The sequence below is a fragment of the Hypanus sabinus genome, chromosome 3, assembly GCF_030144855.1.
Source record: "Hypanus sabinus isolate sHypSab1 chromosome 3, sHypSab1.hap1, whole genome shotgun sequence".
NCBI classification, from domain to species: Eukaryota; Metazoa; Chordata; class Chondrichthyes; order Myliobatiformes; family Dasyatidae; genus Hypanus; species Hypanus sabinus.
Genome location: NC_082708.1, coordinates 90,281,216 through 90,306,807, shown reverse-complemented (window position 1 = coordinate 90,306,807; position 25,592 = coordinate 90,281,216). Strand labels below are relative to the sequence as shown.

The 25,592-nt window shown below is 44.5% G+C and overlaps 1 protein-coding gene across 1 annotated transcript in view; it reads right to left on the bottom strand.

The window, feature by feature from the left end:
* The window catches only part of myo16 (myosin XVI), a 502,924-nt gene that overhangs the window by 440,855 nt on the left and 36,477 nt on the right, over positions 1-25,592 (bottom strand). The window contains exons 3-4 of the mRNA XM_059963452.1: positions 22,022-22,165; positions 14,621-14,729 (exon numbers count right to left, since the gene is read on the bottom strand). Coding sequence (XP_059819435.1) covers positions 14,621-14,729; positions 22,022-22,165 — 253 coding nt within the window. The remainder of the gene's footprint in view (positions 1-14,620; positions 14,730-22,021; positions 22,166-25,592) is intronic.

Sequence of the window (25,592 nt, the reverse complement as noted above, 5' to 3'; positions counted from 1 at the left end):
TCTTTCTTAAGTGTTCTCTTGCATTTCTTACACTCCATACGCACCTTATTGATTCCTGCTCCCTATACCTGCTCTGCACCTCCTTTTTTCTCTTAACGAGGGTCTCAATATCACTTGAAAGCCAAGATTCTCTGCACTTGTTTTCTTTACCTTTTATTCTGACAGGCAACTACAAACTTTGTGCTCTTAAAGTTCACTTTTGAAGGCTTCCAACTTACCAAGTATACCTTTTTGAAAAAACAGCCTGCCCTAATCCACACTTGCCTGAACGTTTATGATACCATAAAAATTGGCCTTTCTTCAAGCTAGAATTTCAACTTGCAGACCTATATTTTTACATATTTACTTTGAAACTAATCGCATTGTGGTTACTGGATACAAAGTTTTCCCTTACACGAACTTCTGTCACCTGCCCTGTCTCATTCCCTCATAGTAGATCAAGTAGATCACACACTGTATTGTTGGGACTTCTACATACTAATGAAGGAAATTTTCCTGAACATATTTGATAAAACATTATCCCATCTAGTCCTTTTGTAGTAGATTCCCAGTCAATATGTGGAATGTTAAAATCACTACAAGACCATAAGAAATAGGAGCAAAATTATGCCATTCAGCCTATCAAGTCTGCTCCACCATTCCATCATAGCTGATCTGGGATCCCATTCAATACTATGCACCTGCCTTTTCGCCATATCCTTCGATGCCCTGGCTGATCAGGAAGCAATCAACTTCTGCCTTAAATATGCCTACAGACTTGGCCTCCACCACAGTTTGTGGCAGAGCATTCCACAGATTCACTGCTCTCTGGCTATAAAATTCCTCCTTATCTCTGTTCTAAAAGGTCACCCCTCAATTTTGAGGCCGTGCCCTCTAGTTCTGGATACCCCCCCCCCCCCACCAAAGAAAACTTCCTCTCCATATGCACCCTATCTAGTCCTTTCAACATTCAGTAGGTTTCAATAAGATTCACCTCCTCCCCCATATTCTTCTAAATTTCAGTAAGTACAGGCCCAAAGCTGCCAAACACTCTTCATATGTTAACCATTTCATTCCCGGAATCATCCTCATGAACCCCCTCTGGACTCTCCAATGACAACACATCCTTTCTGAGATATGGGGCCCAAAACTGTTGACAATACTCCAAGCGCAGTCTGACTAGTGTCTTATAAAGCCTCAACATTATCTCCTTGTTTTTATATTCTATTCCCCTTGAAATAAATGTCAACATTGCATTTGCTTTCTTTACACAGACTCAACCGGTAAATTAACCTTCTGGGAGTCTTGTACGGGGACTCCTAAGTCGCTCTCTACCTCTGATGTTTGAACCTTCTCTACATTTAGATAGTAGTCCACACTATTGTTCCCTTTACCAAAATGCATTATTATACATTTCCCAATACTGTATTCCACCTGCCTTTTTTTTGCCCATTCTTCCAATTTGTCTACGTCCTGCTGCAATCGCATTGCTTCTTCAGCACTACCTACCCCTCCACCTATCTTTACATCATCCACAAACTTTGCCACAAAGCCATCAATACCATTGAAAAGAAACGGTCCTAATACTGACCCCTGAGGAACACCACCAGTCACCGGCAGCTAATCAGAAAAAGCCCCTTTTATTCCCACTCGCTGCCTTCTGCCTGTCAGTCATCCATGTCAGTATCCTCTCTGTAACGTCACAGGACGTTATCTTGTTGAGCAGCTTCATGTTATCTTTGTTGAGCAGCCTCAACAAATGCCTTCTGAAAATCCAAGTAAGTGACACCCACTGCCTCTCCTTTGTCCACCCTGCTTGTTACTACTATCACTTACTATAGTAACCTTATGTTTCTTGCAGCAATCTGCAATCTCTTTACAAATTTGTTCCTCTAATTCCCTCGGACTGTAATGTAGCTCCATTAAAGTGATCATATCTTTCTTATTTCTCGGTTCTACCCATTACCACAACAGATCAGTTCTCCAGCCTGTCTTGATGGAGCACTGCTGTGATATTTTCCCTAACTAGTAACACCACCCCTCCTCCTTTAATCCCTCCTACTCTGTCATGTCTAAAATAAGAGATCCCCAGAATACTGAGCTGCCAGATCTGCCCTCCTGCAACCAATGGTCACAATGTCATAATTCCAGGTGTTGATCCACATCCTGAGCTCATCCATCTACATTACTTCTTGCATTGAAATATACACAACTCAGGACACTAGTTACACCGTGCTCAACCTTTTGAGACCTGGCATTATCTGAGGTCTTACCAACATCTGTCTCCACAACCTCTCCACTAATTGTTATGGCACTCTGGTTCCCATCTCCCTGAAACTCTAGTTTAAATGCAACCATGCAGCATTAACAAACCTTCCCACTAGAATATTAGTACCCCTCCCATTCAGGTGCAAACCATCCCTTCTGTGCATGTCCCACTTTCTGTGGAAGAGAGCCCAATGATTCAAAAATATTTTGCTCTCCTTCCTACACCAAATCCTCAGCCACATATGAAACTGTACAATCTTCTTAGTTCTGGCCTCACCAACATGTGGCATAGGTAGCAATCCAGAGATCACAACCCTGGAAGTCTGCCTTTTAACTTAGCATCTAACTCCCTGAACTCCCTCTGCAGAACCTCGTCACTCGTCCTTCCCATATCATTGGTACCTACAGAGACCACGATTTCTGGGTGCTCACCCTTCCACTTATGAATGCTGAAGACTCGATCTGAGATATCCTAGATCCTGGCACCTGGGAGGCCACACATCATCCAGGAATTTCATTCCCACCATAGAACCTGCTTTCATAGAACCCCTAACTAACAAATCCCCTATCACCATAGTGTGCCTCTTCTCCCCCATTCGCTTCTGAGACACAGAGGCATACTCTGCCAGAGACCCGACCACTGTGATTTTTCTGTTTAATTATCCATCACCCCCAACAGTCCCCAAAGCGATATACCTGTCATTGAGAGGGATGGCCACAGGGGTGCTCTGCACTGGCTCCCTTACCCCTTTCCTCTTCCTGTCAGCCGTTTCCCTGTGTTCTATGCCTTGTATATGTTTATACATCTCTATATGTCCTACTTATCACCCCTTCAACCTCTCAAATGATAGAAACATAGAAAACATACAGCACAATAAGGCCATTCAGCCCACAAAGCTGTGCCAAACATGTCCCTACCTTAGAACTACCTTGGCTTTAACCAAGCTCTCTATTTTTCTAAGCTCCATGTAGCCATCCAGGTGTCTCTTAAAAGACCATATCATTTCCACCTCCACCACTGCCACCGGCAGCCCGTTCCATGCATTCACCACTCTCTGTATAATAAAACTTACCCCTGACATCTCCACTATACCTACTTTCAAGCACCTTAAAACTATGCCCTCTCATGCTAGCCATTTCAGCCCTGGGGAAAAGCCTCTGAATATCCACACAATCAATGCCTCTCATTATCTTGTACACCTCTAGCAAGTCACCTCTCATCCACTGTCACTCCAAGGAGAAAAGGCTGAGTTCATTCAACCACCTGCCCCAATCCAGGGCAACATCCTTGTAAATCTCTGCTGTACCCCTTCTATGGTTTTCACATCCTTCCTAGAGTGAGGTGATCATAAATGAGCACAGTACTCCAAGTGGGGTCTGAGCAGGGTCCTACATAGCTGCAACATTACCTTTTGGCTCTTGAACTCAATCCCACAATTGATGAAGGCTAATGTGCCGTGTGCCTTCTTAACTATACAGTTAACCAGTGTAGTCAACTGGAGTTCATCCAGTTCCAGCTCCAGCTTCTTAACACGGATTGTTAAAAGCTGCAGCTGGATGCACATCTCACAGTTGTAGTCATCTGAGACACTGGATGTCTTCCTGCCTTCCCGTGTCCCACAAGAGGAGCATGATCCTGCCTGATATCTCTGCTGAGCCATTATAAAGAAGGGGAAAAAAAACTTAACCTTGAGCTTTTCTTTTCTTTGTTTTCTCTGACTGAAGCCTCTCTTCGCTGAAGCCTTGAAGAGCTAAAGCCTCACTCTCACCACTCTGACTCTGTCCACTCAGATGGCAGTCACTGTGATGATGACAATTGTGCTGCCCCTGCCTTCCTTTATTTTGTTCTAGCTAACCAGTCCCAACTGCTGATTAGTTGCTGGTCAAATTTCTATTACAGTAGGTTAAATCCCCTCCTCTCAAGCTTCCCATGTCCGGATTGGTCACTGGTCAACGATCAATTATGTTGCGTGATCCACTGCTCTCTTTATCTACTTGGGCAGTGGACCTGAGTGAAATCCCCTCCTCTGACGTCTGGATTGTTCACTGGTCAAAGCTCTATTACTGTATTGTGGAATTACCTTTCTAAAGGACTGCAATGGTTCAAGAACTTGTCTCACTGCCATTTTCTGAAGCATAATTAGGGACGAGCAGTAAATGATAGCCTTGTTAGTGATATCCACAATAAAAAAAATTAAAATCATGGATATTTAGAAAGGAGCCATTCCAATATGTCAATGGAATCCAAAACTAAGCTACTTTGGCTTCTCCCATTCTCCAGAATATTCCCATAAGAGCAAGAGAGAAATAAGCATAGTATATTTTCATTTGATTTAGAGAGTCCTTCCAGTCCCTTCAGCTGTGCTGCCCAGCAGTCCCTGACAATCCTAGTTAACCCTAAACTAATAACATGGCAATTTGCAATGACCTATTAACTTTTTTGGTACAGCTTTAGACTGTGGGAACAAACCGGAACACTCAGAGAAAACCCACACATTTCCCAACAAGGTCATTCAGAGACTCCTTATGGAGGACACCAGGATTAGTTTATTTTTTTACTTACAGATATGTGCAAAATAGTCCTTTCCGGACCTTTGAGCTGCACTGCCAGCAACCTCCAATTTAACCCGAGCCTAATCACAAGACAACTTACAATGGCCAATTAAGCTGCTAACACAGACTTTGGATTGTAGGAAGAAACCAGATCACCTAGAGGAAACATACACAGTTACAGCGAGAATGTACAGAATTCTTATGGAGGATGCCCTGACTGAACTCTGAACTAAGCTGTCATAACATCGCACTAGCCACTTCACTACCATTGCTCCCAGACAGTCCCTTGTGCATACTGTTATTTGATAAGATTATGTTATGCTTTCACCTTAGTGCCACTTTTCTTCACAGACCTGATGTCTCTATTTTCCCTAAATATCTAAAAATCGCAACTCAATAATGCCTGAGTGCCCTTTTTCTGTTTGTGTGATTCTGTTTGTATATCGGCTTACTGCAATTTTCCCGATCATAGAAAAAATAATTTATAAATTTACTTTGCAATGACATTAAAATTTCAATGCAGCAACACAATGCTCAATGTTCAAATGTTGGTATTTCAATTACAGGTTTCTAAGAAAGGTAGAATGCCAAGATCAGAGCATTCCTAACTCAGTATATTTCATCAACAGAAGAGTTAGTATATCTGTGAGATGCAGAAAAATATTCAAAGTATTCAACAGAAGATGATTGCATTTATTCTGGAATCATGATATAAATCTTCAGTCCCCAATGCCAGCGGAATCCTAATCTGTTCAAGTGCCTGTCCTGATTTATGCATCCTGACATTTCAAAATTCAATGTTTAAAGATTTAATCTTCACATTAAATCATCATCAGCATATATATCCCCCAAAGCAAAAACATTCAAAGTCAGCAGCTATATAAGTTTATGTTTCAAAACCTGCAGAAATGGATCATTAACACGAGGAAGTCTGAAGATGCTGGAAATCCAAAGCAACTCACACAAAACACTGGAGGAACTCAACAGGTCAAGGAGCACCTATGGAGAAGAGTAAACAGTTGACATTTAAGGCCAAAACCCTTCTTCAAGAGTCAATATGGGTCATTATCATTTACATATTAGCAATGAATTTGAGGATGGCACAGCCTCTTGAAATAAACAACTGAAACCCCCTTTTACTAGGTGTCTCCAGAAACACGGCTAGTTAGCTCCTTGCTAACAACCCAATGGACTCAACAGTGCAAAAACCACCTTTCTCAAACTACATACATCTACGGTCGACCAGACCAGGAGAGCTGAGATGTTTCAGCCATTTGCACCCTAATGTGAACGTATGGTGTGTAAATGCTGCCCACTTGCAATTATCTGTCAGCAAGAAATAGTGTATACAATTATAAGAAATATGTATTTATGAATGTCACTTAATCAAACAGTTATTAAAGAAGAAAGGAAAAAAGGAAGAAAAAAATAAAAGGACCCAATATAATTGAAACAGTCAAATATGCACAAAGTGGGGGTTCAGATCTTCTGGAGGTGTCCACGTACTCGTGGTGCCCATTCCAATATTCAGACCAATGATAGAGTTTTCCATCTTAGACTCCATTGAATCACATGTTCTAGTTGGATTGAATCCTACCGCCAGTTCTCTCGATCATCTTATCTCTCCATCTCCCATCAAAAAGAAAGACCTCGTCCCCTTTAGTGTCTGTCACAAAACCTCTCCACCCAGTTTTCTCTCCAATTCTACCATCCTGATTGGCTGTCCTGACATCCCTAAACCGAACATCAGAACTCCTTTAACAGTAACCCAAATACTACCAGCTGAACACATTGCTTCTACATAAAACTATTAAATGAAATAATCTACAGCATTAGCTGTAAAATCTTAACCAAAAAAAGTCATGTCCTCGTAACATTGAAATTTACCAATCCATCATTAAAGTTTTCAAAGGAATTTAGTGATGTTAGGACCTCCAATCCATTTGTAAATGGTAGTGACATATCTCACTAGGGGGATAGATGCAACACTCTATTCCCCCAGTGCATCATATGCCAGCCTATCTGGGGGTTTCCTGACTCTCTAAGACCTCCTGATCCCATCTTCAGCTTTTTCAGCCTCAAGCACCCCTTGGGATCTTCACTGTCTATTTGGAGATGCCTCACCCTGTCCATTACTCATGCTTTCGGCAACTCAGATTCCCCAGTCACTTGATGGCGCTCTGCTGCATCCCCAATTACAGTGGAGCCCAGCTTCCCTCTTCCCTTCATTATCTATCATTCAGTCTGCTTGTCCCCCCACCCCCAAAGTCCCCACTACCTCTGTATCAGTGTGGGGAGGTTCTGAAATTTCTTCATCAAACTATTGGGAAGTTTGCAAAAGTTAATGTATACCACACCCTACTTCCTTATCCTCTGAGTCCACACAACATTCAGTGGCTGGGTCCCTTTCAGGTCTCTCCACTGATGGTCCCACTTTGGGGCAGAGTCCTAGTACTAGGTGCAGAGCCCATGTCAGGCTCTGAGTCAAGACATATTTCCTGCCCTAGAGGTAAAAGGTGATCCTGATGGAGAGTTTTGGCAGGCCCATTCCCGTTTTCTGGCTTCACCTGGAAAACTGACACATTTGGCATCCGACTTTCCATTACACAAGGCATACCACCCAGCAGTCAGCCAACTTATGCTTCCCTGGTGGCCCCAAATTCATTATTAGAACTCTGTTTCCAGGTATCGGTTGGGAAAACCTAATCTTTTGATCATATTTCCTGTTTCCTTGATTCTGCTTGGTAGCAGAGACCTCTGGTAGTTCATAATCATTTTACAGTTTCTTCCTCATGTCGGACACATGTTTAGATAGATCTTCCATGGCAAGTTCTTCACCAGTCCCAAAGCAGAGGTCTACAGGCAATCTCGCTTCACACCCAAACATCAAATAGTATCCAGTAGCTTCATTCTGTGTACAGTTGTAGCAGTGGACCAGATGTCTAATATGCTGACTCCACTTGTTCTTCTTGCTGATCTCCAGCGTTCCAAATATGTCTCACAATGTCTGGTCAAACCTCTCAGGCTGGGGATCACCCTGAGAGTGATAAGATATAGTCCTCAACTTCTTGACTCCAGGCATGCCCAGTAACTCATGTATGAGCCTATTCTCGAAATCCCTTCTCTGATCATTGTGTACTCATCGTGGAAGGCCATAATGAACAAAATACTTCTCCCATAACACTTTGGCCACAATGGACACCTTCTGGTCCTTTGTAGGTGTAGTAATAACCAAGACATTCTCAGTGTTGCTGGAATCAAGCTCTATAGAGAGGAAATCCATGCATAGCAAATCAAGTGGCCTCGCATTCTGTAAATGGGAGAAGGGACTGACCCTCATAGGCAGCGCTTTCTTCCAAGTGCATCAAATGCATGACCTACAGTACTCAAGAGGAAGGAGATGTTCACCAGAAAGAACTATAGTCTGAAAATCTGTGAATTCAGATGAATCAAGGATAGCAGAAGCAGACAGATCTTTGTTCTTGCTGTGAGGGAGGAGATGGAGGCTGCCATTTTATGAAGAGAATGTTTTGTGAGTTGATTGCTAAGCTTGATCAGTGTTTTAAAGTTGACACAATGATGCCTCAAGTAATCTGCTGAACTAAGGATCATTTCCAAATAAGAGGTTATTTATGAGTTGTTCTTTGGTTGGATATAACATGCATGTTTTGTCTGCTGGAGTCTTAGTCTGTTTTGCGTGATTCAAGCTGGATGCTGATTGAGAGTAAATTACTAATTGTCATTTGCTGGGAAGAAGACAATAAATGGATGCTGGCCTACAGCAGAGCCAATAAAAAGATGTCAAAAGTCAGACATATGATCTACAGCCAAAGACACTGGAATATGATATTTGAATTGATAAAGAGTTAATATAAAAGCCAACACTTTTGGGGGTGATGGGGGTGATCAACAATCGAGAATATGATTGGCTGCCAGTGACCAGTGGTATTCCACAGGGGTCTGGGCTGGGACCGCTTCTTTAAATTTTATATGTCAATGACTTGAAGAAATTGATGGGTTTATGGCCTAGTTTGCAAATGATGCAAAGATTATGTGGAGAGGCTGGTAGTGCTGAGGAAGTAGAGAAGCTACAGAAGGACTTAAATAGATTAGGAGAATGGACAAAGAAATGGCAGATGGAATACAGTGTCTGTAAGTGTATGGCCATGCACATTGGAGAGGAAATAAAAGTGCAGTCTATTCTCTGAACAAAGAGAAAATTCAAAAATCTAGGTGCAAAGGGACTTGGAAGTCCTTGTGTAGGATTCCCTAAAGGTTAATTTGCAGGTTGAGTAGGTAGTGAGGAGGGCAAACATCATATTCATTTTCAGTGGATTAGAATATAAAAGCAAAGCCGTAATATTATGTCTTTATAAGGCTCTAGTGAGACCTCATTTGGAGTATGCTGAGCCGTTTTGGGCTCTTTATTTAAGAAAGGGTACGTTGACATTGAAGAGTACTCAAAGGAAATTGACAGAGATGATTTCTGGATTGAAAGGTTTATCATACAATGATCATTTCATGGCTTTGGGCCTGTACTCACTGGAATTTGGAAGAATGAGAGTGATGTCATTGAAACCTATCTAATGTTGAAAGGACTCGGTAGAGTAGATTTGGAGATGATGCTTCCTATAGTGGGGGAGTTTAAGGCCAGAGGACACAGCCCCAGAATAGAGGGACGTCCATTTAGAACTGAGACAAGGAGGAATCTCTTTAACCAGAAACTGGTGAATATGTGGAATTCATTGTTACAGGTGGCTGTGGAAAACAAGTCATTGGGTATATTTAAGGCAGAGTTTGATAGATTCTTGATTGGTCAGGGCATGAAGGATTATGGGGAGAAGGCAGGAGACTGGGGATAAGAGGGATATAGATCAGCCACTATGAAATGGCGGAGCAGTCTCAATGGGCCCAGTGGCCAATTCTGCTCCTATATCTTATTTAAGTGGCATCTGGACGGGTATCTGAATGAACAAGGCACAGAGAATTAATACAGGTAAGTGAGATTAGTACAGATAGCTAGGATTTGCATCCCGGGGAAGCTGAGATAAAGGGGCTGCTTCAATGATGTACATTCTATGTCTCTATAACATGTAGTTATCAAAAGGGAAGGAGATTGCAGATCATGAAATAGCATGTAGTTTGTAGAATCAGTATGCAGGAGAATCTCATCAACTTGTGGCATTACTGTCATTTTGATTTACTTGTACTTTTTAAGAGATAGAAAAAGACGAAAAGTCATTGCACTTTAATAAAAATGTAACCCATGTGCTGATTGCTAACAAATGCCACTCCCCAAACTGAATTAAATGTCAAATCCATGCACTCATTGTCAAATTTGTTCATTTTGAATGGGATTAAACAGCAAATTTATATGAGAAGCAGACCTAAGTAAATAACTGAGAGGTGCAATCTCAGATTTATGACGGAAGCAATGCTAGAAAAGAGGATGCTTTCATAAGGCTGAAAAGCAAATTTAATCATTGTAATTATGTTAATTGTAGCAAATAATAAACTACTTTCATTGAACAATGCTGGACAACCAGAGCCATTTCTGTAACAAATTCATCAAGGTGAATCACACTTCCTTTCATAATACTGAGAGAAATCATTATACTTGTTGATTGCTAACCAAAAAATAACAATATATCAATATAAACACGGTTTCTTAGATGGCACCTTCTAGAGAATTGTAATTGCTCTCTTTGTAAGTGACTTAAAACCTTTGTGGACATATGTCATTTCACATAATGATAATCCATATGCCTTCTTGGTTTCAGCAAAACTAATGATTTTATGCTTGTTGCCATAGATTTTGAATAATGTTTTTTTTATTTGCCATCAACACAACCAGAAGCCATTATGGTTAATGAGGAAACAGATGTTAATGCTGACAAATTGCTGCTGTGAGGTTTATCTTCTGCATGTAATGATGATGATAGTCAGCCAGAACTTATGAGATTTGCCACTTCCATTGTTTCAGTAAATGTCTTCAGTGCTGAAATGTGCGATTTTTACCTAATGTTGGAGAAAGGGCAATTCTAGAGAGCTTGCTGCAGCGATGTTTCAAGAGTATGAAGCAAGAATGATTTGGATTAACGTCATGCTTTTATGGACCTTAAAATGCCATGCGTGACTTAACAACAAGCTAAACCTCTATGGAAAGATGTTACAGTTGGGCTCCTTAAGGTTGTTATAGCCAGGGGTGGTAGTGTGGACAAGCTCCCACTACCTATTAAATGGTCCCAATGGTGTGCATCTCAAATAGCCTCTGACAGCCAAGTCCAGTTCCAGGTCTTCACATGTAGCTTAGGTAGTAAGCATGCAGAACTATTCCTCCTGACAGAAGGCAGAGTAAAGGTGAGTTATAGGTGCCTTAAAACCAGTCACTTCAGGCAGCTGGGGCTCATCAGCCGTGGTTGGCAGCTCATCGAGGAGAAGGAAAACTCTGATCTGCCTTGCAGCTACACCAACCCATGAAGAAGGCTTTGGGAGTAATCTCCAAGGAAAAGTCCAGAGCAGTAGTCCCTAAGGCCACCTACGTTGAGTTCAAAACTGATTAGCAACTCCTGATACTATCAAACTTAGCCTCCCTCCAATTTAGAATCTCAACCTGAGTACCAGACATATCCTTCTCCAGAATAATCTTGAAATTAATGGCATTTTTAATCACAAAGTGTTCTGCTACACAAACTTCTGTTACCTGCCCTGTCTCGTTCCCTAGTAGGAGATCTAGTATTACACTCTCTCTAGTTGGGACCTCTATGTACTGTTTGAAGAAACTTTCCTGATCATGTTTGACAAACTCCATCCCATCCAGTCTTTTTACAATATGGTGATCCCAGTCAATATGTGGAAAGTTAAAATCAGTGACTATCACAAACTTATGTTTCTTGCAACAATATGTGATCTCTACAAGGAGTTTGAGGAGATTTAGTAAGTCACCAAAGACTCTAGCAAATTTCTACAGATAGACCATGGTGTATGTTCTGATTGGCTGCATCACGTCTACTATGGAGGCACCATGCACAGAATCATAAAGGACATTGGAGGTTGCAGACTCAGACACCACCACATGCCTCTCCACCACTGGTCATTTTCAAAAAGCCGTGCCTCAAGAAAGTGCCATCCTTCACAACAGTCCAAGAGATGATGAACTCTACCTCAGTGTTCCTCTTTTGCACTACTTGTTTATTGTAACATGGTAATTTGCTCCTCCTGCAGTGTACGATGCTACAGATCAAATTTCACAACTTATGTCAGCAGCAATAAATATTCTGACTCTGAGGGGCCTGAGGCAAAGGTCTGGCAGAAAACCCACCAGGGAAAGAATGGTGGAGACCCGGTATATATGATAACAGTCTGACATTGTGAGTACTCTCTGTTGTAAAAGCCATCTGAGGCTTTAACATGAACGCCTCACTATGCCAAGAATGGAGATAACAGGAAATGAAAAGCAGTTATCACTGCTGGAAGGATTACTTCAAAGACTTCCATAAATGTGACTCCATCCTTGCCGTGAAGTGCACAAATTCTATCTCACAGGAATATGTTGAAACCAAGCTATGTTGCCAATTCTGATGAACAAGAGTTGAAAATGTCATATTGTAACTGCAAAAATAACAAGGCATCCCCCGTGAATCTAAAACTTGGCAATAAAGTGCTTCAGTCACAGATCAACACTCTTATTTTCTGTAATCAGGATGAGGAAGATATCTCAAGTGTCACTGGAGATTCCATAATTTGACTACATTTAGAAAAGACATAGGTTTGATTTTGGTACAGCAGAAATGGTGCATTGGGAAAGTCATCATCAGCTTCCTTCCCAGACACCTCCAAGTGGCAGAGGAGCTGTGTCTTGAATTACAGCATGCATTCCTTTCAGCTTGTGGGCATTCATAAACAATGAACTTCATTGATGCTTACTAGTTCTTCCATTGCAATTGCTAAAAGGTAACATCAATTTAATTATGACATAATAGAGATCTGCTCACATTTTGTGATTAACTCAACTCAAATTTACAGCACCTATTACATAAAAATCCATTGAGGATCAATATTGAGGAAATCAAATAAACTGTACACTGAAGGGATGACAGTATGAGCCATGGAGGTTCATTGCAGATTTTAAAACTAATCTTATACAATGTCTTTAAGGTTTTGGCATTTGCATAGGGCATGTTCATGCTTTGCTAAGGAATTTGCTCTCTACAATTTGATTGCTACATTTCCTAGAATTTAGACATTTCTGGATATCTTGATTTCTTGAAAGGAATTTCTTTCTTTTTTTCTCATAAGCCTACTGTTGCAATGAGTGAAGGAAGCGAACCCAAGTGCAGGACACAGGCACAGAGATTCAGTTTGTATGCTTACACGGGCATAAACGCCGAACAGCAAACCAGAGGAAGTTTGACACGGAGCCCCAATATGGAGCCTTAACACAGAGCCTCAACTCAGAGGGACAAATTCTCATAAGTAGACCTTGAAACTGGAGTGCAACTTAGAACAAACGGTTCTAAGTGATCGGGAAACATAGTTATCACACAGGAATAAGACTAACGAACTGGCGACTAGTGGTTGTGACACCAGGGTTCTTGTACTGCATTCTTGGTGGAAACCAGGTGTGCCATCATCAAAGAGAATAGGAAGCAATTGGGGACTTAATGATCGGGACCATGGTATAATCAAAGAAAATTAGGAGCAAGATAGGGAAGGAATTATCGGGACCATGACACCTATATGTTGTTGCAAATATAGTTTACCTTAATGAGTTTTGAAAATAAATGTTAAATATTTAAATTTTTAAAGCATTTTATTTTCCGGTGGTAATACAACTTACAAATCTGCCACATCTTGGAAAATGATTTAAGCCAATTAGGTCAAGATAGATTTAAAAATACAGTGTATTCCAATTAATTAGGCCACATTGGGACCAGTATATTTTACCCAATCAGCTGAAGTTTCATGGAAATATTTAAGAAGATATAAAAAGGCAAACTGCCATTTAATTGAGTAATAATTTATGTTTTTAAATGAAATACAGTATTTAAATAAAATACAGAACAAGTTAAAACACTACCTATACTACAGTACTATAAAGCTATGTATTAGTTCTTAATAGTTATCAGCGGAAAAACTCTGCCGTGTTCTTTTGATTGACTGTAAATGAACAAACTCAGCACAGATGCCTAGTGCAGTTAACAGAATGACATTGTACACACTTCTGATGAATGCATCCTCCAAATCTCCATTTTTATTGTAACATTTGAGATGATTGTCAATACTTTCAAATTCTTTATAGTTACTGACTTGTTGAAGTAGTGAAATTGTTTCATTTTCACTGCCATCATACTACCATTACTGCGTGACCAAATAAAACTACTCTTCTTTGACCCCTTCAGCAAGCAATGATCCTAGTAAAATGTTCATACCTTATGTAATCCATTTATAAACACATCTGCTTGCCAATCAGTATTGTGGGTAAATATATATAAAATGTTAACAATGGTAAGCCGGGAACATGCATACAAAACAGGGCAGGGGTGGGATGTAAATTCCTGAGCATGGCAGTTACGGTATTGTTTTAAATATGAAGTGGTTGGACAAAACTAATTTTACTTATTAATATTAACCCAATATTATTTATTCACTGGTTTTCTCTCATGACTGATCTCTCTGTATTAGATTCCAAAATTATGCCAGCTAAAACAAATTTAAAAAGTAAATGGTTCACAACTAGTAAAGAATTATCCCAAACAGAAAACTAATCTTAAGTTTTAAATGTGTCTAGGACTTCGGCTGAATTGATATAATAATGTACCATTATCTTCCAGATGTCGAAGTAGGATGAAACTTGTTTCTGTGCCTTCTATAGCATAATCCAATGAAATATGTCCATTAACATCTTGGAGTAAAACATTAGCTCCAGCCTGAAAAAATAACATGAAAGGAAAATTATCAAACTACATATAACTTTGTTTCTGATATGAAAATACACATAAAGTATAATCTTTTTTATGCTAATTCTATGCACATTTTTTAACAATTTATTCTAATAAGACAGTAGTCTTGGCCTCATGTAATGGAATTTCCTTATGACAGTGTAGCGATGTACTACATACGGAGCAAGAGACAACGACACGCAGTCGGTAAATCGTTTCGAGACTAGTTTATTCAAACTTCGTGGCGCTGGCATTTAAACCCTAGCACCCGCCCTCTCCGGGCGGAAATGATGTCAGAGGTACATTACCAAAGTATCCCCCCGCACGCTGGCTATTTGTGAGCCCGTTCGCCTGCGCAGAAAGTGGGTCGCCACATAACCCCACCCCCAGAACCGGCGATACACCCCCCAATGTCCACAGTCTGGATCAGTCTCTGTTTGGGAGGTCTGCCTCTGCGCTGCGGTGCCTGAACCTCGACCAGCTGTGCCAGGTCCACATGGGCTGGTTTGAGTCGGTCCACTGTGAGAACCTCCTCTTCACCCCAATGTCCAGAACGTATGTGGACCCATTGTCGTTGATCACCTTGAACTGCCCCTCGTACGGCCGCTGTAGCGGTGCCCGGTGTCTGCCCCTTTGTACAAACACAAACTTACAGTTTTGCAGGTCTTTGCGTGCAAGGGTCGGGGCCGTCCGTGCTGTGAAGTCGGTACGTGGGCCAGGTTGCCGAGCCTTTCGCGTAGCCTGTCCAGGACTGCTGCGGGTTCTTCCTCTTGCCCCCTTGGGGCTGGTATGAACTCTCCCGGGACGGCCAGGGGCGCGCTATACACCAACTCGGCCAACGAGGCGTGCAGATCCTCTTTGGGCGTGGTGCGGATTCCGAGCAGGACCCAGGGAAGCTCGTCCACCCAGTTAGGTCCTCTCAGGCGGGCCATGAGAGCTGACTTCAAGTGATGGTGGAAGCATTCCACTAGGCCGTTCGACTGTGGGTGGTAGGCAGTTGTGTGGTGTAGCTGCATTCCCAACAGGCTGGAGGTGAACTGGACGCCTCTGTCGGAGGAATGTGGGCCAGTACCCCGAAGCATGCTACCCAGATTGCGATTAGTGCTCGGGCACAGGAATCGGCAAATGTGTCGGTGAGCGGGACCGCCTCTGGCCACCTCGTGAACCGGTCTACCATAGTTAGGAGGTACCGCACTCCTCGGGACACTGGTAGGGGGCCCACGATATCCACATGAATGTGGTCGAACCTCCGGTGGGTGGGTTCGAACTGCTTTGGCGGGGCTTTAGTGTGCCGCTGCACCTTGGCTGTTTGGCACTGCACGCATGTTCTGGCCCATTCACTGACCTGCTTGCAAAGTCCGTGCCACGCGAACTTGCTGGAGACCAGCCAGACGGTTGTCCTGATAGATGGGTGCACCAAACAGTGTATGGAGTTGAAAACTCGCCGCCTCCAGGCTGCTGGGACGATGGGGCGAGGTTGGCTGGTAGCCATGTTGCACAGGAGGGTCCTCTCACCTGGGCCTACGAGAAAGTCTTGCAGCTGCAAACCCGAGACTGCAGTCCTGTAGCTGGGCATCTTGTCGTCAGCCTGCTGCGCCTCCACCAGTGCTGCATAGTCCACCCCCAGGGACAGGGCCTGGACAGCTGGTCTGGAGAGTGCGTCCGCCACGACGTTGTCCTTTCCCAAGACATGCTGGATGTCCGTCATGTACTCGGAGATGTAGGACAGATGTTGCTGCTGGCGAGCCAACCAGGGATTGGACACCTTCGTGAACGCGAAGGTCAACAGCTTGTGGTCTGTGAACGCGGTGCCTTCTATGAAGTACCTGAAATGCCGGATTGCCAGGTACAGTGCCAACAGCTCCCGGTCGAAAGCACTGTACTTGAGTTCGGGTGGTCGTAGGTGCTTGCTGAAGAACACCAGGGGTTGCCAGCGCCCCTTGATGAGCTGCTCCAGCACCCCACCGACTGCTGTGTCGGATGCGTCCACCGTGAGGGCGGTCGGAACGTCCATTCTGGGGTGCACCAGCATCGCGGTATCTGCCAAGGCTTCCTTGGTTTTAACTAAAGCGGTCGCGGCCTTCTCGTCCCAAGTAATGTCCTTGCCGTTACCCGACATCAGGGTGTACAAAGGGAACATGATACGGGCTGCTGAGGGGAGGAAACGGTGGTAGAAGTTCACCATACCAACAAGCTCCTGCAGGCCTTTGACCGTGTTGGGCCGGGCAAAGTGGCGGATCGCGTCTACCTTGGCGGGCAGAGGTGTTGCCCCATCTTTGGTAATCCTGTGGCCCAGGAAGTATCGAGACGGAACTGGCATTTGGCCAGGTTGATCGTGAGGCTGAAATCACTCAGGTGGGAGTAGAGCTGGCAGAGGTGGGACAGATGCTCCTGACAACAACTGCTGGCTTATAAGGATGTCATCCAAATAGATGAACGCAAAGTCCAGGTCACATCCCACTGTGTCCATTAGCCGCTGGAACGTCTGTGCAGCATTCCTCAGGCCGAACGGCATTCGGAGGAACTCGAACAGGCCGAATAGGGTGATGAGTGCTGTTTTGGGGATGTCTTCAGGGTGCACCGGGATTTGATGGTATCCCTGGATGAGGTCTACTTTGGAAAATATTCTTGCCCCGTGCAGGTTTGCTGCAAAGTCCTGTATGTGCGGCACGGGGCAGCGGTCTGGAGTTGTAGCCTCGTTCAGTCTGCAGTAGTCACCGCATGATCTCCAGCCCCCGGCTGCTTTGGGCACCATGTGCAGGGGGGAGGCCCATGGGATGTCGGACCTCCGTACGATCCCCAATTCCTCCATCCTCTTGAACTCTTCCTTTGCCAGGTGGAGCTTTTCAGGGGGGAGCCTTCATGCGCAGGCGTGGAGGGGTGGTCCTTGGGTCGGAATGTGGTGCTGTACCCCGTGTCTGGGCATGGCTGCCGTGAACTGCGGTGTCAGAATCGATGGAAAGTCCGCCAGGATTCTGGTGAATTTTTTGTCCGACAGCATGATGAAGTCCAGGTGTGGGGCCGGCAACTTGGCTTCGCCCAGGGAGAATGTCTGGAAAGTCACGGCATGTACCAGTCTTTTCCCTTACAAGTCGATCAGCAGGCTGTGAGCTCACAAGAAGTCCACCCCCAGGAGTGGTTGGGCCACCGTGGCCAGTGTGAAGTCCCACGTGAACCGGCTGGTGCCGAACTGCAGCTGCACTGTGCGGGTGCTGTAGGTCCGTATCGTGCTGCCGTTTGCGGCCCTCAGGGTGGGTCCTGGCTTCCTGGTGTGGGTGTTGTACCCTGTCGGGGGCAAGACACTGATTTCCGCTCTGTCCTGACTGTTTGTCCCAGACATACAAGAGTCTGTCCTGTTGGCCAGCCACCATAGTCATTAGCGGCAGCTGGGCCTTGCCCTGGTCCTGGCCCTTGCAGGGCGGGCGACAACGGCGGGCTTTTGTGCCCCACCGCTGGTGGTAGAAACACCACTGTTCACTGTCCTCCTCACTCCTGCCTCTGTGTTGTGTGCGCCCCCCTGCCGGGCCTGTTCTGGTCCGCTGTTGGGCTCGTGGCCTGGTAATCTGACTGACAGACACCACGCTCTCCCTCTTGGCTTTCCACAGCACATCTGCCTGGGCCGCCACCTTCTGGGAGTTGCTGAAATCTACGTCGGCCAGCAGCAGACCTGTCCTCGGGCAGTTGCTCTAGGAACGCTTGCTCGAACATGAGGCAGGGCTTGTGTCCGTCAGCCAGGGCTAGCTTCTCGTTCATCAATGCTGACAGCAGCCTGTCTCCCAAACCGTCCAGGTGAAGCAGGCGGGCACCCCACTCACGCCGTGAGAGGCAGAAGGTCCCAAAGAGCAGTGCTTTGAATGCTTCATATTTGCCTTCTTCCTGTGGAGACTGTATGAAATCCACAACCTGGGCGGCCGTCTCCTGCTCAAGGGTGCTCACCACGTGATAGTAACACATGGAGTCAGAGGATATCTGCCGAATCTGGAACTGGGCTTCTGCTTGGCTAAACCACACACGTGGTCGCAGCGTCCAGAAAGTCGGCAGTTTTAGCGAAACTGTGTGAGCAGATGAAGAGTCGGTCATCTTTGGTCCAAATCCCATTTGGACCATCGGGGTCACCAATGTAGCAATGTACTACAAACAGAGCTAGAGACAACGACACGCAGTCGGTCAATTGTTTTGAGAATAGTTTATTCAAACTTTATGGCGCTTGCATTTAAATCCCTAGCGCCCACCCTCTCTGGGCGGAAATGACGTCAGAGGTGCATTACCAAAGTCTCCCCCCGCACGCTGGCTATTTGTGAGCAGGTTTGCCTGCGCAGAAAGTGAGTCGTCACAACAGCTTCTTTGGGAATAGAAAAATATATGCAGGAAATGTGGCTAACTGGATGCATTGCAACAGTGCTGGGCAGCTGTACAGTAAAGATATTTAGCAACCCACAATTTTAGAAAAATCCAGATTAAGATTTAAAATAATCTCTACAAGGTTTCCTTACAAATTCCTTACACTACAAATGTCTCCAGAAAGGAGGATGACATCATCTGATTTCCTAATTGCATGCTGTACTTGCATCCAAACTTTTGATAGTTCATTGGGAAGAGTTTAATATTTATTAATCCACTTGCAAAAAAATGCATTGCTTTCCATTCTATCTACCAATAATTTGATGTTTTCCCACACCAGTTGTCACTTGTATCTGATCAATTAACTGGTTATGTTGTGGTGGCCCGCACACGTGGGACTCGAACCACCATCGGGAGCCGCAGGCAGACATGCGGTAGCGCGTTTGGAACTACCCACTCGGGGCGGACCTTCCGGGGACAGTCTGAGCCCGCAGGGGCTCATGGGAGGGGAGTTTTAAGCACACGATTTTGAATCAGTAAAGGCATTCTGAGTTCAGCTCTCTCTGCCTCTGTGTGTTTCTTTAGTAGCGCGTTGCACGCGACTACATTGGTGACCCCAACGTTCCAGACGGCATCTGGAGCCGGCGACTCAGTGACCAGCCATGAGTTTGAGCAACGCACACAGCGCGGTCTCTCTGAAACTCCTGATTTTCTGGGCCACTCAGTTCCACGTTTGGTTCGAGCAGGCTGAGGCCCAGTTCAATATCAGACACATTACAGCCGACACCACGTGGTACTACTATGGTCAGCTTGCTCGACCAGGAGACAGCAGGCCGGATCATCGACTTCCTATGCCAGCCACCAACGGAGGACAGGTACATTAAGTTTAAGGTGCTCCTGATTCGTACCTTCGGACTTTCCCACCATGAACGCGGCTCCTACACATGGACGGCCTGGGCGACTGCACGCCATCCGAGCTCAAGAACGATAAGCTGGCGCTCATGGACGGCCATAAGCCATGCCTTTTATTTGAACAGTTGTTCCTTGAGCAAATGCCAGAGGACATTCACCTCCTCTGGAGGATATCAGCTGCCCACACAGGGTCGCGGCTATAGCAGACGTCCTTTGACAGAGCAGGCAACGTGGAGCAGCTTCCATTGGCCTAGCCACGATTGCACGCCCCAAAGCCCAGGCCCCGCAACCAAAGCCGTCGAGATCCACGGGGGAAAAAGACAAAAGTTTCACTTGGACTTTCACGTTGGCAGCGGTGTCACAGCCACTACTAGGGGCAGGTTTCCTACGAGCCAACTGCCTCCTGTTCAACCTAAAAGGCCGGCGTTCGGTCCACGCCGAGACGTTCCAGACTTTCCAGCTCGGAGAAGCCAAGCTACCGGCCCTCCACCTGGATTCTGTGACCCTCTCGGCTAACGAATTCACCAGGGTGTTGGTGGAATTCCCCTCCATAGTCACCCCAGCAGCTCTCCACGGCCGACCCCAAGCACGGCGTGCAGCACCACGTCCCCACGCAAGGACTGTCGCTGCCCACCCGAGCTCGCAGGCTCCCACCCGACAAGCTCCACCTCACCAAGGAGGAGTTCCGTAAGATGGAAGAACTGGGGATCGTACGCCACTCAGACAGCCCGTGGGCATCCCCGCTGCACATGGTGCCCAAGTCCACAGGAGGATGGAGGCCCTGCGGAGACTACAGAAGGCTCAATAACGCCACAACCACCAACAGATACCCGGTACCCCACATCCAGGACTTCACGGCGAACCTGCTCTGAGCGACCATCATCTCGAAAATCGGCCTGGTCAGAGGATACCATCAGATCCCAGTGCACCCCGACGACGTGCCCAAGACAGCCCTCATCACCCCGTTCGGCTTGTTCGAATTCCTGAGGATGCTTTTTAGTCTCAAGAATTCAGCCTGAACTTTCCAAAAGCTCATGGACTCGGTGGGACGTGCCCTGGATTTCGTTTTCATTTACTTGGACGATATCCTGGTGGCCAGCAGTTCGCACCAAGAGCACATGGCACATTTGAGCCAGCTCTGCCAATGCTTGAGCGACCATGGATTTTAACCCTTTTCCCCTTCCTGACTGCCACCCAATTTCCTACATTCTGCACCTTGGGTGTAGCTACCTCTCTATATATCTTATCTATCACCCTCTCAGCCTTCCAAATGATCTAGGGTACATGCAGTTTCAGCTCCAACTCCTTAACAAGGAGTGTTAGAAGCTGCCACTGGATGCACGTCTCATTGGTGTCAGGGGTACTGGAATTCTCCGTCTTCCCCCATCCCGTAAGAGGAATATTCCACTATCCTGCCTGTCACCTCTAATATTCCGAACTGAGCAACTATAAAGAAGGGAAAGCAATAAATTGTGAGGGAGAAAAAAATTCTACCTGCAGCTTTTTTGCCTTCTCTCACTCAAGGCCCTCCTCACTGAAGCCTCAAAGAGCTAAAGCCTCTAAAACCTCACTTTAACTTTGGACACTCCTACGATGGCCGCTCCACCACTCTTGCCTCTGCCTTACTTTAATTTCTTCTTGACAATCAATCCCAAATGCTGATTGGCACTGCTCAAAGCACCAAACTGCCTTTTCTACTCAATCTGTGAACCTCAGTGAACTAAATCTTCTCAGGTTTCCAAACTCCAATTGGACACTACTCAAAGCCTTAATTTTCAATGAGACACTGAAGAGGCACACAAAGCTCCAAAGAGTTGCTCTGCACAATGGCAATGCTCCATTATGCTAGAAGTCTCCATTTAATATGTTCTCACAGAAAGAGAAATAATTGATTGAAATCCAATTATCTCAAAAAAGGTCAGACGATCATGGCTGAAAGAGGACATCTTAAAATTGAACAGAAAGAATTCTTTTACTATGTCATTTCTGTGATATCCTGATGTTTAGGAAAGAGCATTAGTACTTACCAACATGAGAAGCAGAACAATATCAGGATTATCACAAGCACATGCCACATGCAGTGAGGTCCACAAGTCTTCATCCTGGTGATTGACATTTACTCCCTTTTCAATCAGAATCTCTGCAGCAAACATGTTGCCGTATCGAGCACACTGTTCAAAGGAGAGGTAGCATATTAGAAAATATTTTTCAGTTCTTCCCAAACGACACCAAGCTGATAAATGTAGGAACACCTAACATCCACCTCATTATATTTCCATTTAATGGGTCCAAGTATGTATATTTTTACAATTATACTATTGGGGTGTAATAATAACAGTGCTGTCATGATTGGAGATTTTAATTTCCCAAATATCGATTGGCATCTCCCTAAAGTGAGGGGTTTAGATGAGGTGTAGTTTGTTAGGTGTGTTCAGGAAAGTTTCTTGCCACAATATGTAGATAAGCCTACAAGAGGAGAAGCTGTACATGATTTGGTATTGGAAAATGAACCTGGTCAGGTGTCAGATCTCTCAGTGGGAGAAAATTTTGGAGATAGTGATCACCGTGATCATAATTCTATCTCCTTTACAATAGCATTGGAGAGAGATAGGAACAGATAACTTAGAGAAGCATTTAATTGGAGTAAGGGGAATTATGAGGCTATCAGGCAGGAAGCTGGAAGCTTAAATTGGAAATAGATGTTCTCAGGGAAAAGTACTGAAGGAATGTGGCAAATGTTCAGGGAATATTTGTGTGGAGTTCAGCATAGGTACGTTCCAGTGAGACAGGGAAGTTATGGCAGAGTATAGGAACCATAGTGTACAAATGCTGTAATAAATCTTGTCAAGAAGAAAAAGATCAGAGAGCTAAGTAATGTTAGAGATCTAGAAGACTATACAGCTAACAGTAAGGAGCTTAAGAAGGAAATTAGCAGAGCCAGAAGGGGCCATGAGAAGGCCTCGGCAGGCAGGTTTAAGGAAAACCCCAAGGCATTCTACAATTATGTGAGGAGCCGGAGGATAACACGTGAAAGAATAGGACCTATCAAGTGTGACAGTGGGAATGTGTGTATGGAACTGGAGGAAATAGCAGAGATACTTACTGAATACTTTGCTTCAGTATTCACTATGGAAAAGGATCTTGGTGATTGTTGTGATGACTTGCAGTGGACTGAAAAGCTTGTAGATATTAACAAAGATGACGTGCTGGAGCTTTTGGAAAGCATCAAGTTGGATAAGTCACCGGGACAAGATGAGATGAACCCCAGGCTACTGTGAGAGTAATGGGAGGAGATTGCTGAGCCTCTGGTGATGACCTTTGCATCATCAATGGGGACGGGAGAGGTTCTGGAGGATTGGAGGGTTGCGAATGTTGTTCCTTTATTCAAGAAAGGGAGTAGAGATAGCCCAGGAAATTATAGGCCAGTGAGTCTTAACTCAGTGGTTGTTAAGTTGATGGAGAAGATCCTGAGAGGCAGGATTTATGAACATTTGGAGCAGTATAATATGTTTAGGAATAGTCAGCATGGCTTTGTAAAGGGCAGGTCGTGCCTTACGAGCCTAATTGAATTTTTTGAGGATGTGACTAAACACATTGATGAAGGAAGAGTAGTAGATGTTGTGTATATGGATTTCAGCAAGGCATTTGATAAGGTACCCCATGCAAGGCTTACTGAAAAAGTAAGGAGGCATGGGATCCAAGGGGACATTGCTTTGTGGATCCAGAACTGGCTTGTCCACAGAAAGCAAAGACGAGTTTTAGACGGGTTATAATTTGCATGGAGGTCGGTCACCAGTGGAGTGCCTCAGGAATCTGTTCCGGGACCCCTACTCTTCGTGATTTTTATAAATGATCTGGATGAGGAAGTAGATGGACGGGTTAGTAAGTTTGCTGATGACACAAAGGATGGAGGTGTTGTAGATAGTGTGGAGGACTGTCAGAGGTTACAGCGGGACATTGATAGGATGCAAAACTGGGCTGAGAAGTGGCAGATGGAGTTCAACCCATATAAGTGTGAAGTGGTTCATTTTGGTAGGTCAAATATGATGGCAGAATATAGTGTTAATGGTAAGACTCTTGGCAGTGTGGAGGATCAGAGGGATCTTGGGGTCCCAGTCCATAGGACGCTCAAAGCAGCTGTGCAGATTGACTGTGGTTAAGAAGGTGTATGGTGTATTGGCTTTCATCAATCATGGAATTGAATTTAGGAGCCAAAAGGTAATATTGCTGCTATATAGGACCCTGGTGAGACCCCACTTGGAGAACCGTGCTCAGTTCTGGTCTCCTCACTACAAGAAGGATGTGGAATCCTTACAAAGTATGCAGAGGAGATTTACAAGGATGTTGCCTGGATTGGGGAGCATGCCTTATGAGAACAGGTTGACTGAACTTTGCCTTTTCTCCATGGAGAGACAGAGGATGAGAGATGACCTGATAGAGGTGTATCAGATGATGAGAGGCATTGATCGTGTGGATAGTCAACATACACAGGTTTAAGGTGATTGGGAGTAGGTACAGAGGAGATGTCAGGGGTAAGCTTTTTACTCAGAGAGTGGTGAGTGCGTGGAATAGGCTTCCGGCAACAGTGGTGGAGGCGGATACGATAGGGTCTTTTAACAGACTTTTGGATAGGTACATGGAGCTTAGAAAAATAGAGGGCAATGGGTATACCTAGTAATTTCTAAGGTAAGTACATATTCAGCACAGCATTGTGGGCCGAAGGTCCTGTATTGTGCTGTAGGTTTTCTATATTTCTATTTTAAACTGAGGTGATCGTGGAACATCCAGCAAGTCTGTCCTAAACACACGAGATTTCAGATATGTCATACTGAGGGATTACAATCAGACAAACTAATCTGATTCATCAAAAATTAACCAGTTATCTTGAAGAAGAAATACTTTACCTCATACGGCTGTCAGAGCATTGCTGACAGCAGAACCACATTGCAGGCATGATTAAAAACCAGAAATGCTTACATTCATGGAAGAAACTGAGCTAACACGAAAAGGAAGATTTCTACCCTGCCTGTTCTGGTAGCCCTCCACTCCATCCTGTAAGCTTCAATGAAATATTGTTCAAATTTCCTCAGTAACAAATCAAATTCTTAAATTTAGAACTCTGTGGCTAAATGAAAAAAAAAATAATTTAATGAAAAAAATGTAGAAAATACAACAGATGTCCATGTAACATTTTCAAGAAACACCTGGATGTTACAAGATACTTAACACTGTACATTACCTGTAAGTTCAGTGGAAAGTAAGCCAGGTAATCTAACACTGGTGGTAGGGAAATTCTGGTGCACAGAATTGATCTGCGCTTGGAAAAGCAGGGATTGATCAGAGATAGTTAAGCACAGTTGGTGGGAGATTATGTATCATCTATGGAAATGAAGAAATGGTTGATGTTTTGGCTCAAGACCCTTCATCAGGACTGGAAAAAGCAGGGAGTAGAAGTAGGAATAAGAAGATGTGGGGAGGAGAAAGGGCACTGAGTCTGGTGCTGTGACTCAGAAGTGGAGACAGGTGAAGAGGACTGCAGTGGTGATGGGAGATTCCGTAGTCAGAGGAACAGAGACAAGATTCTGTGGGCGGATACAG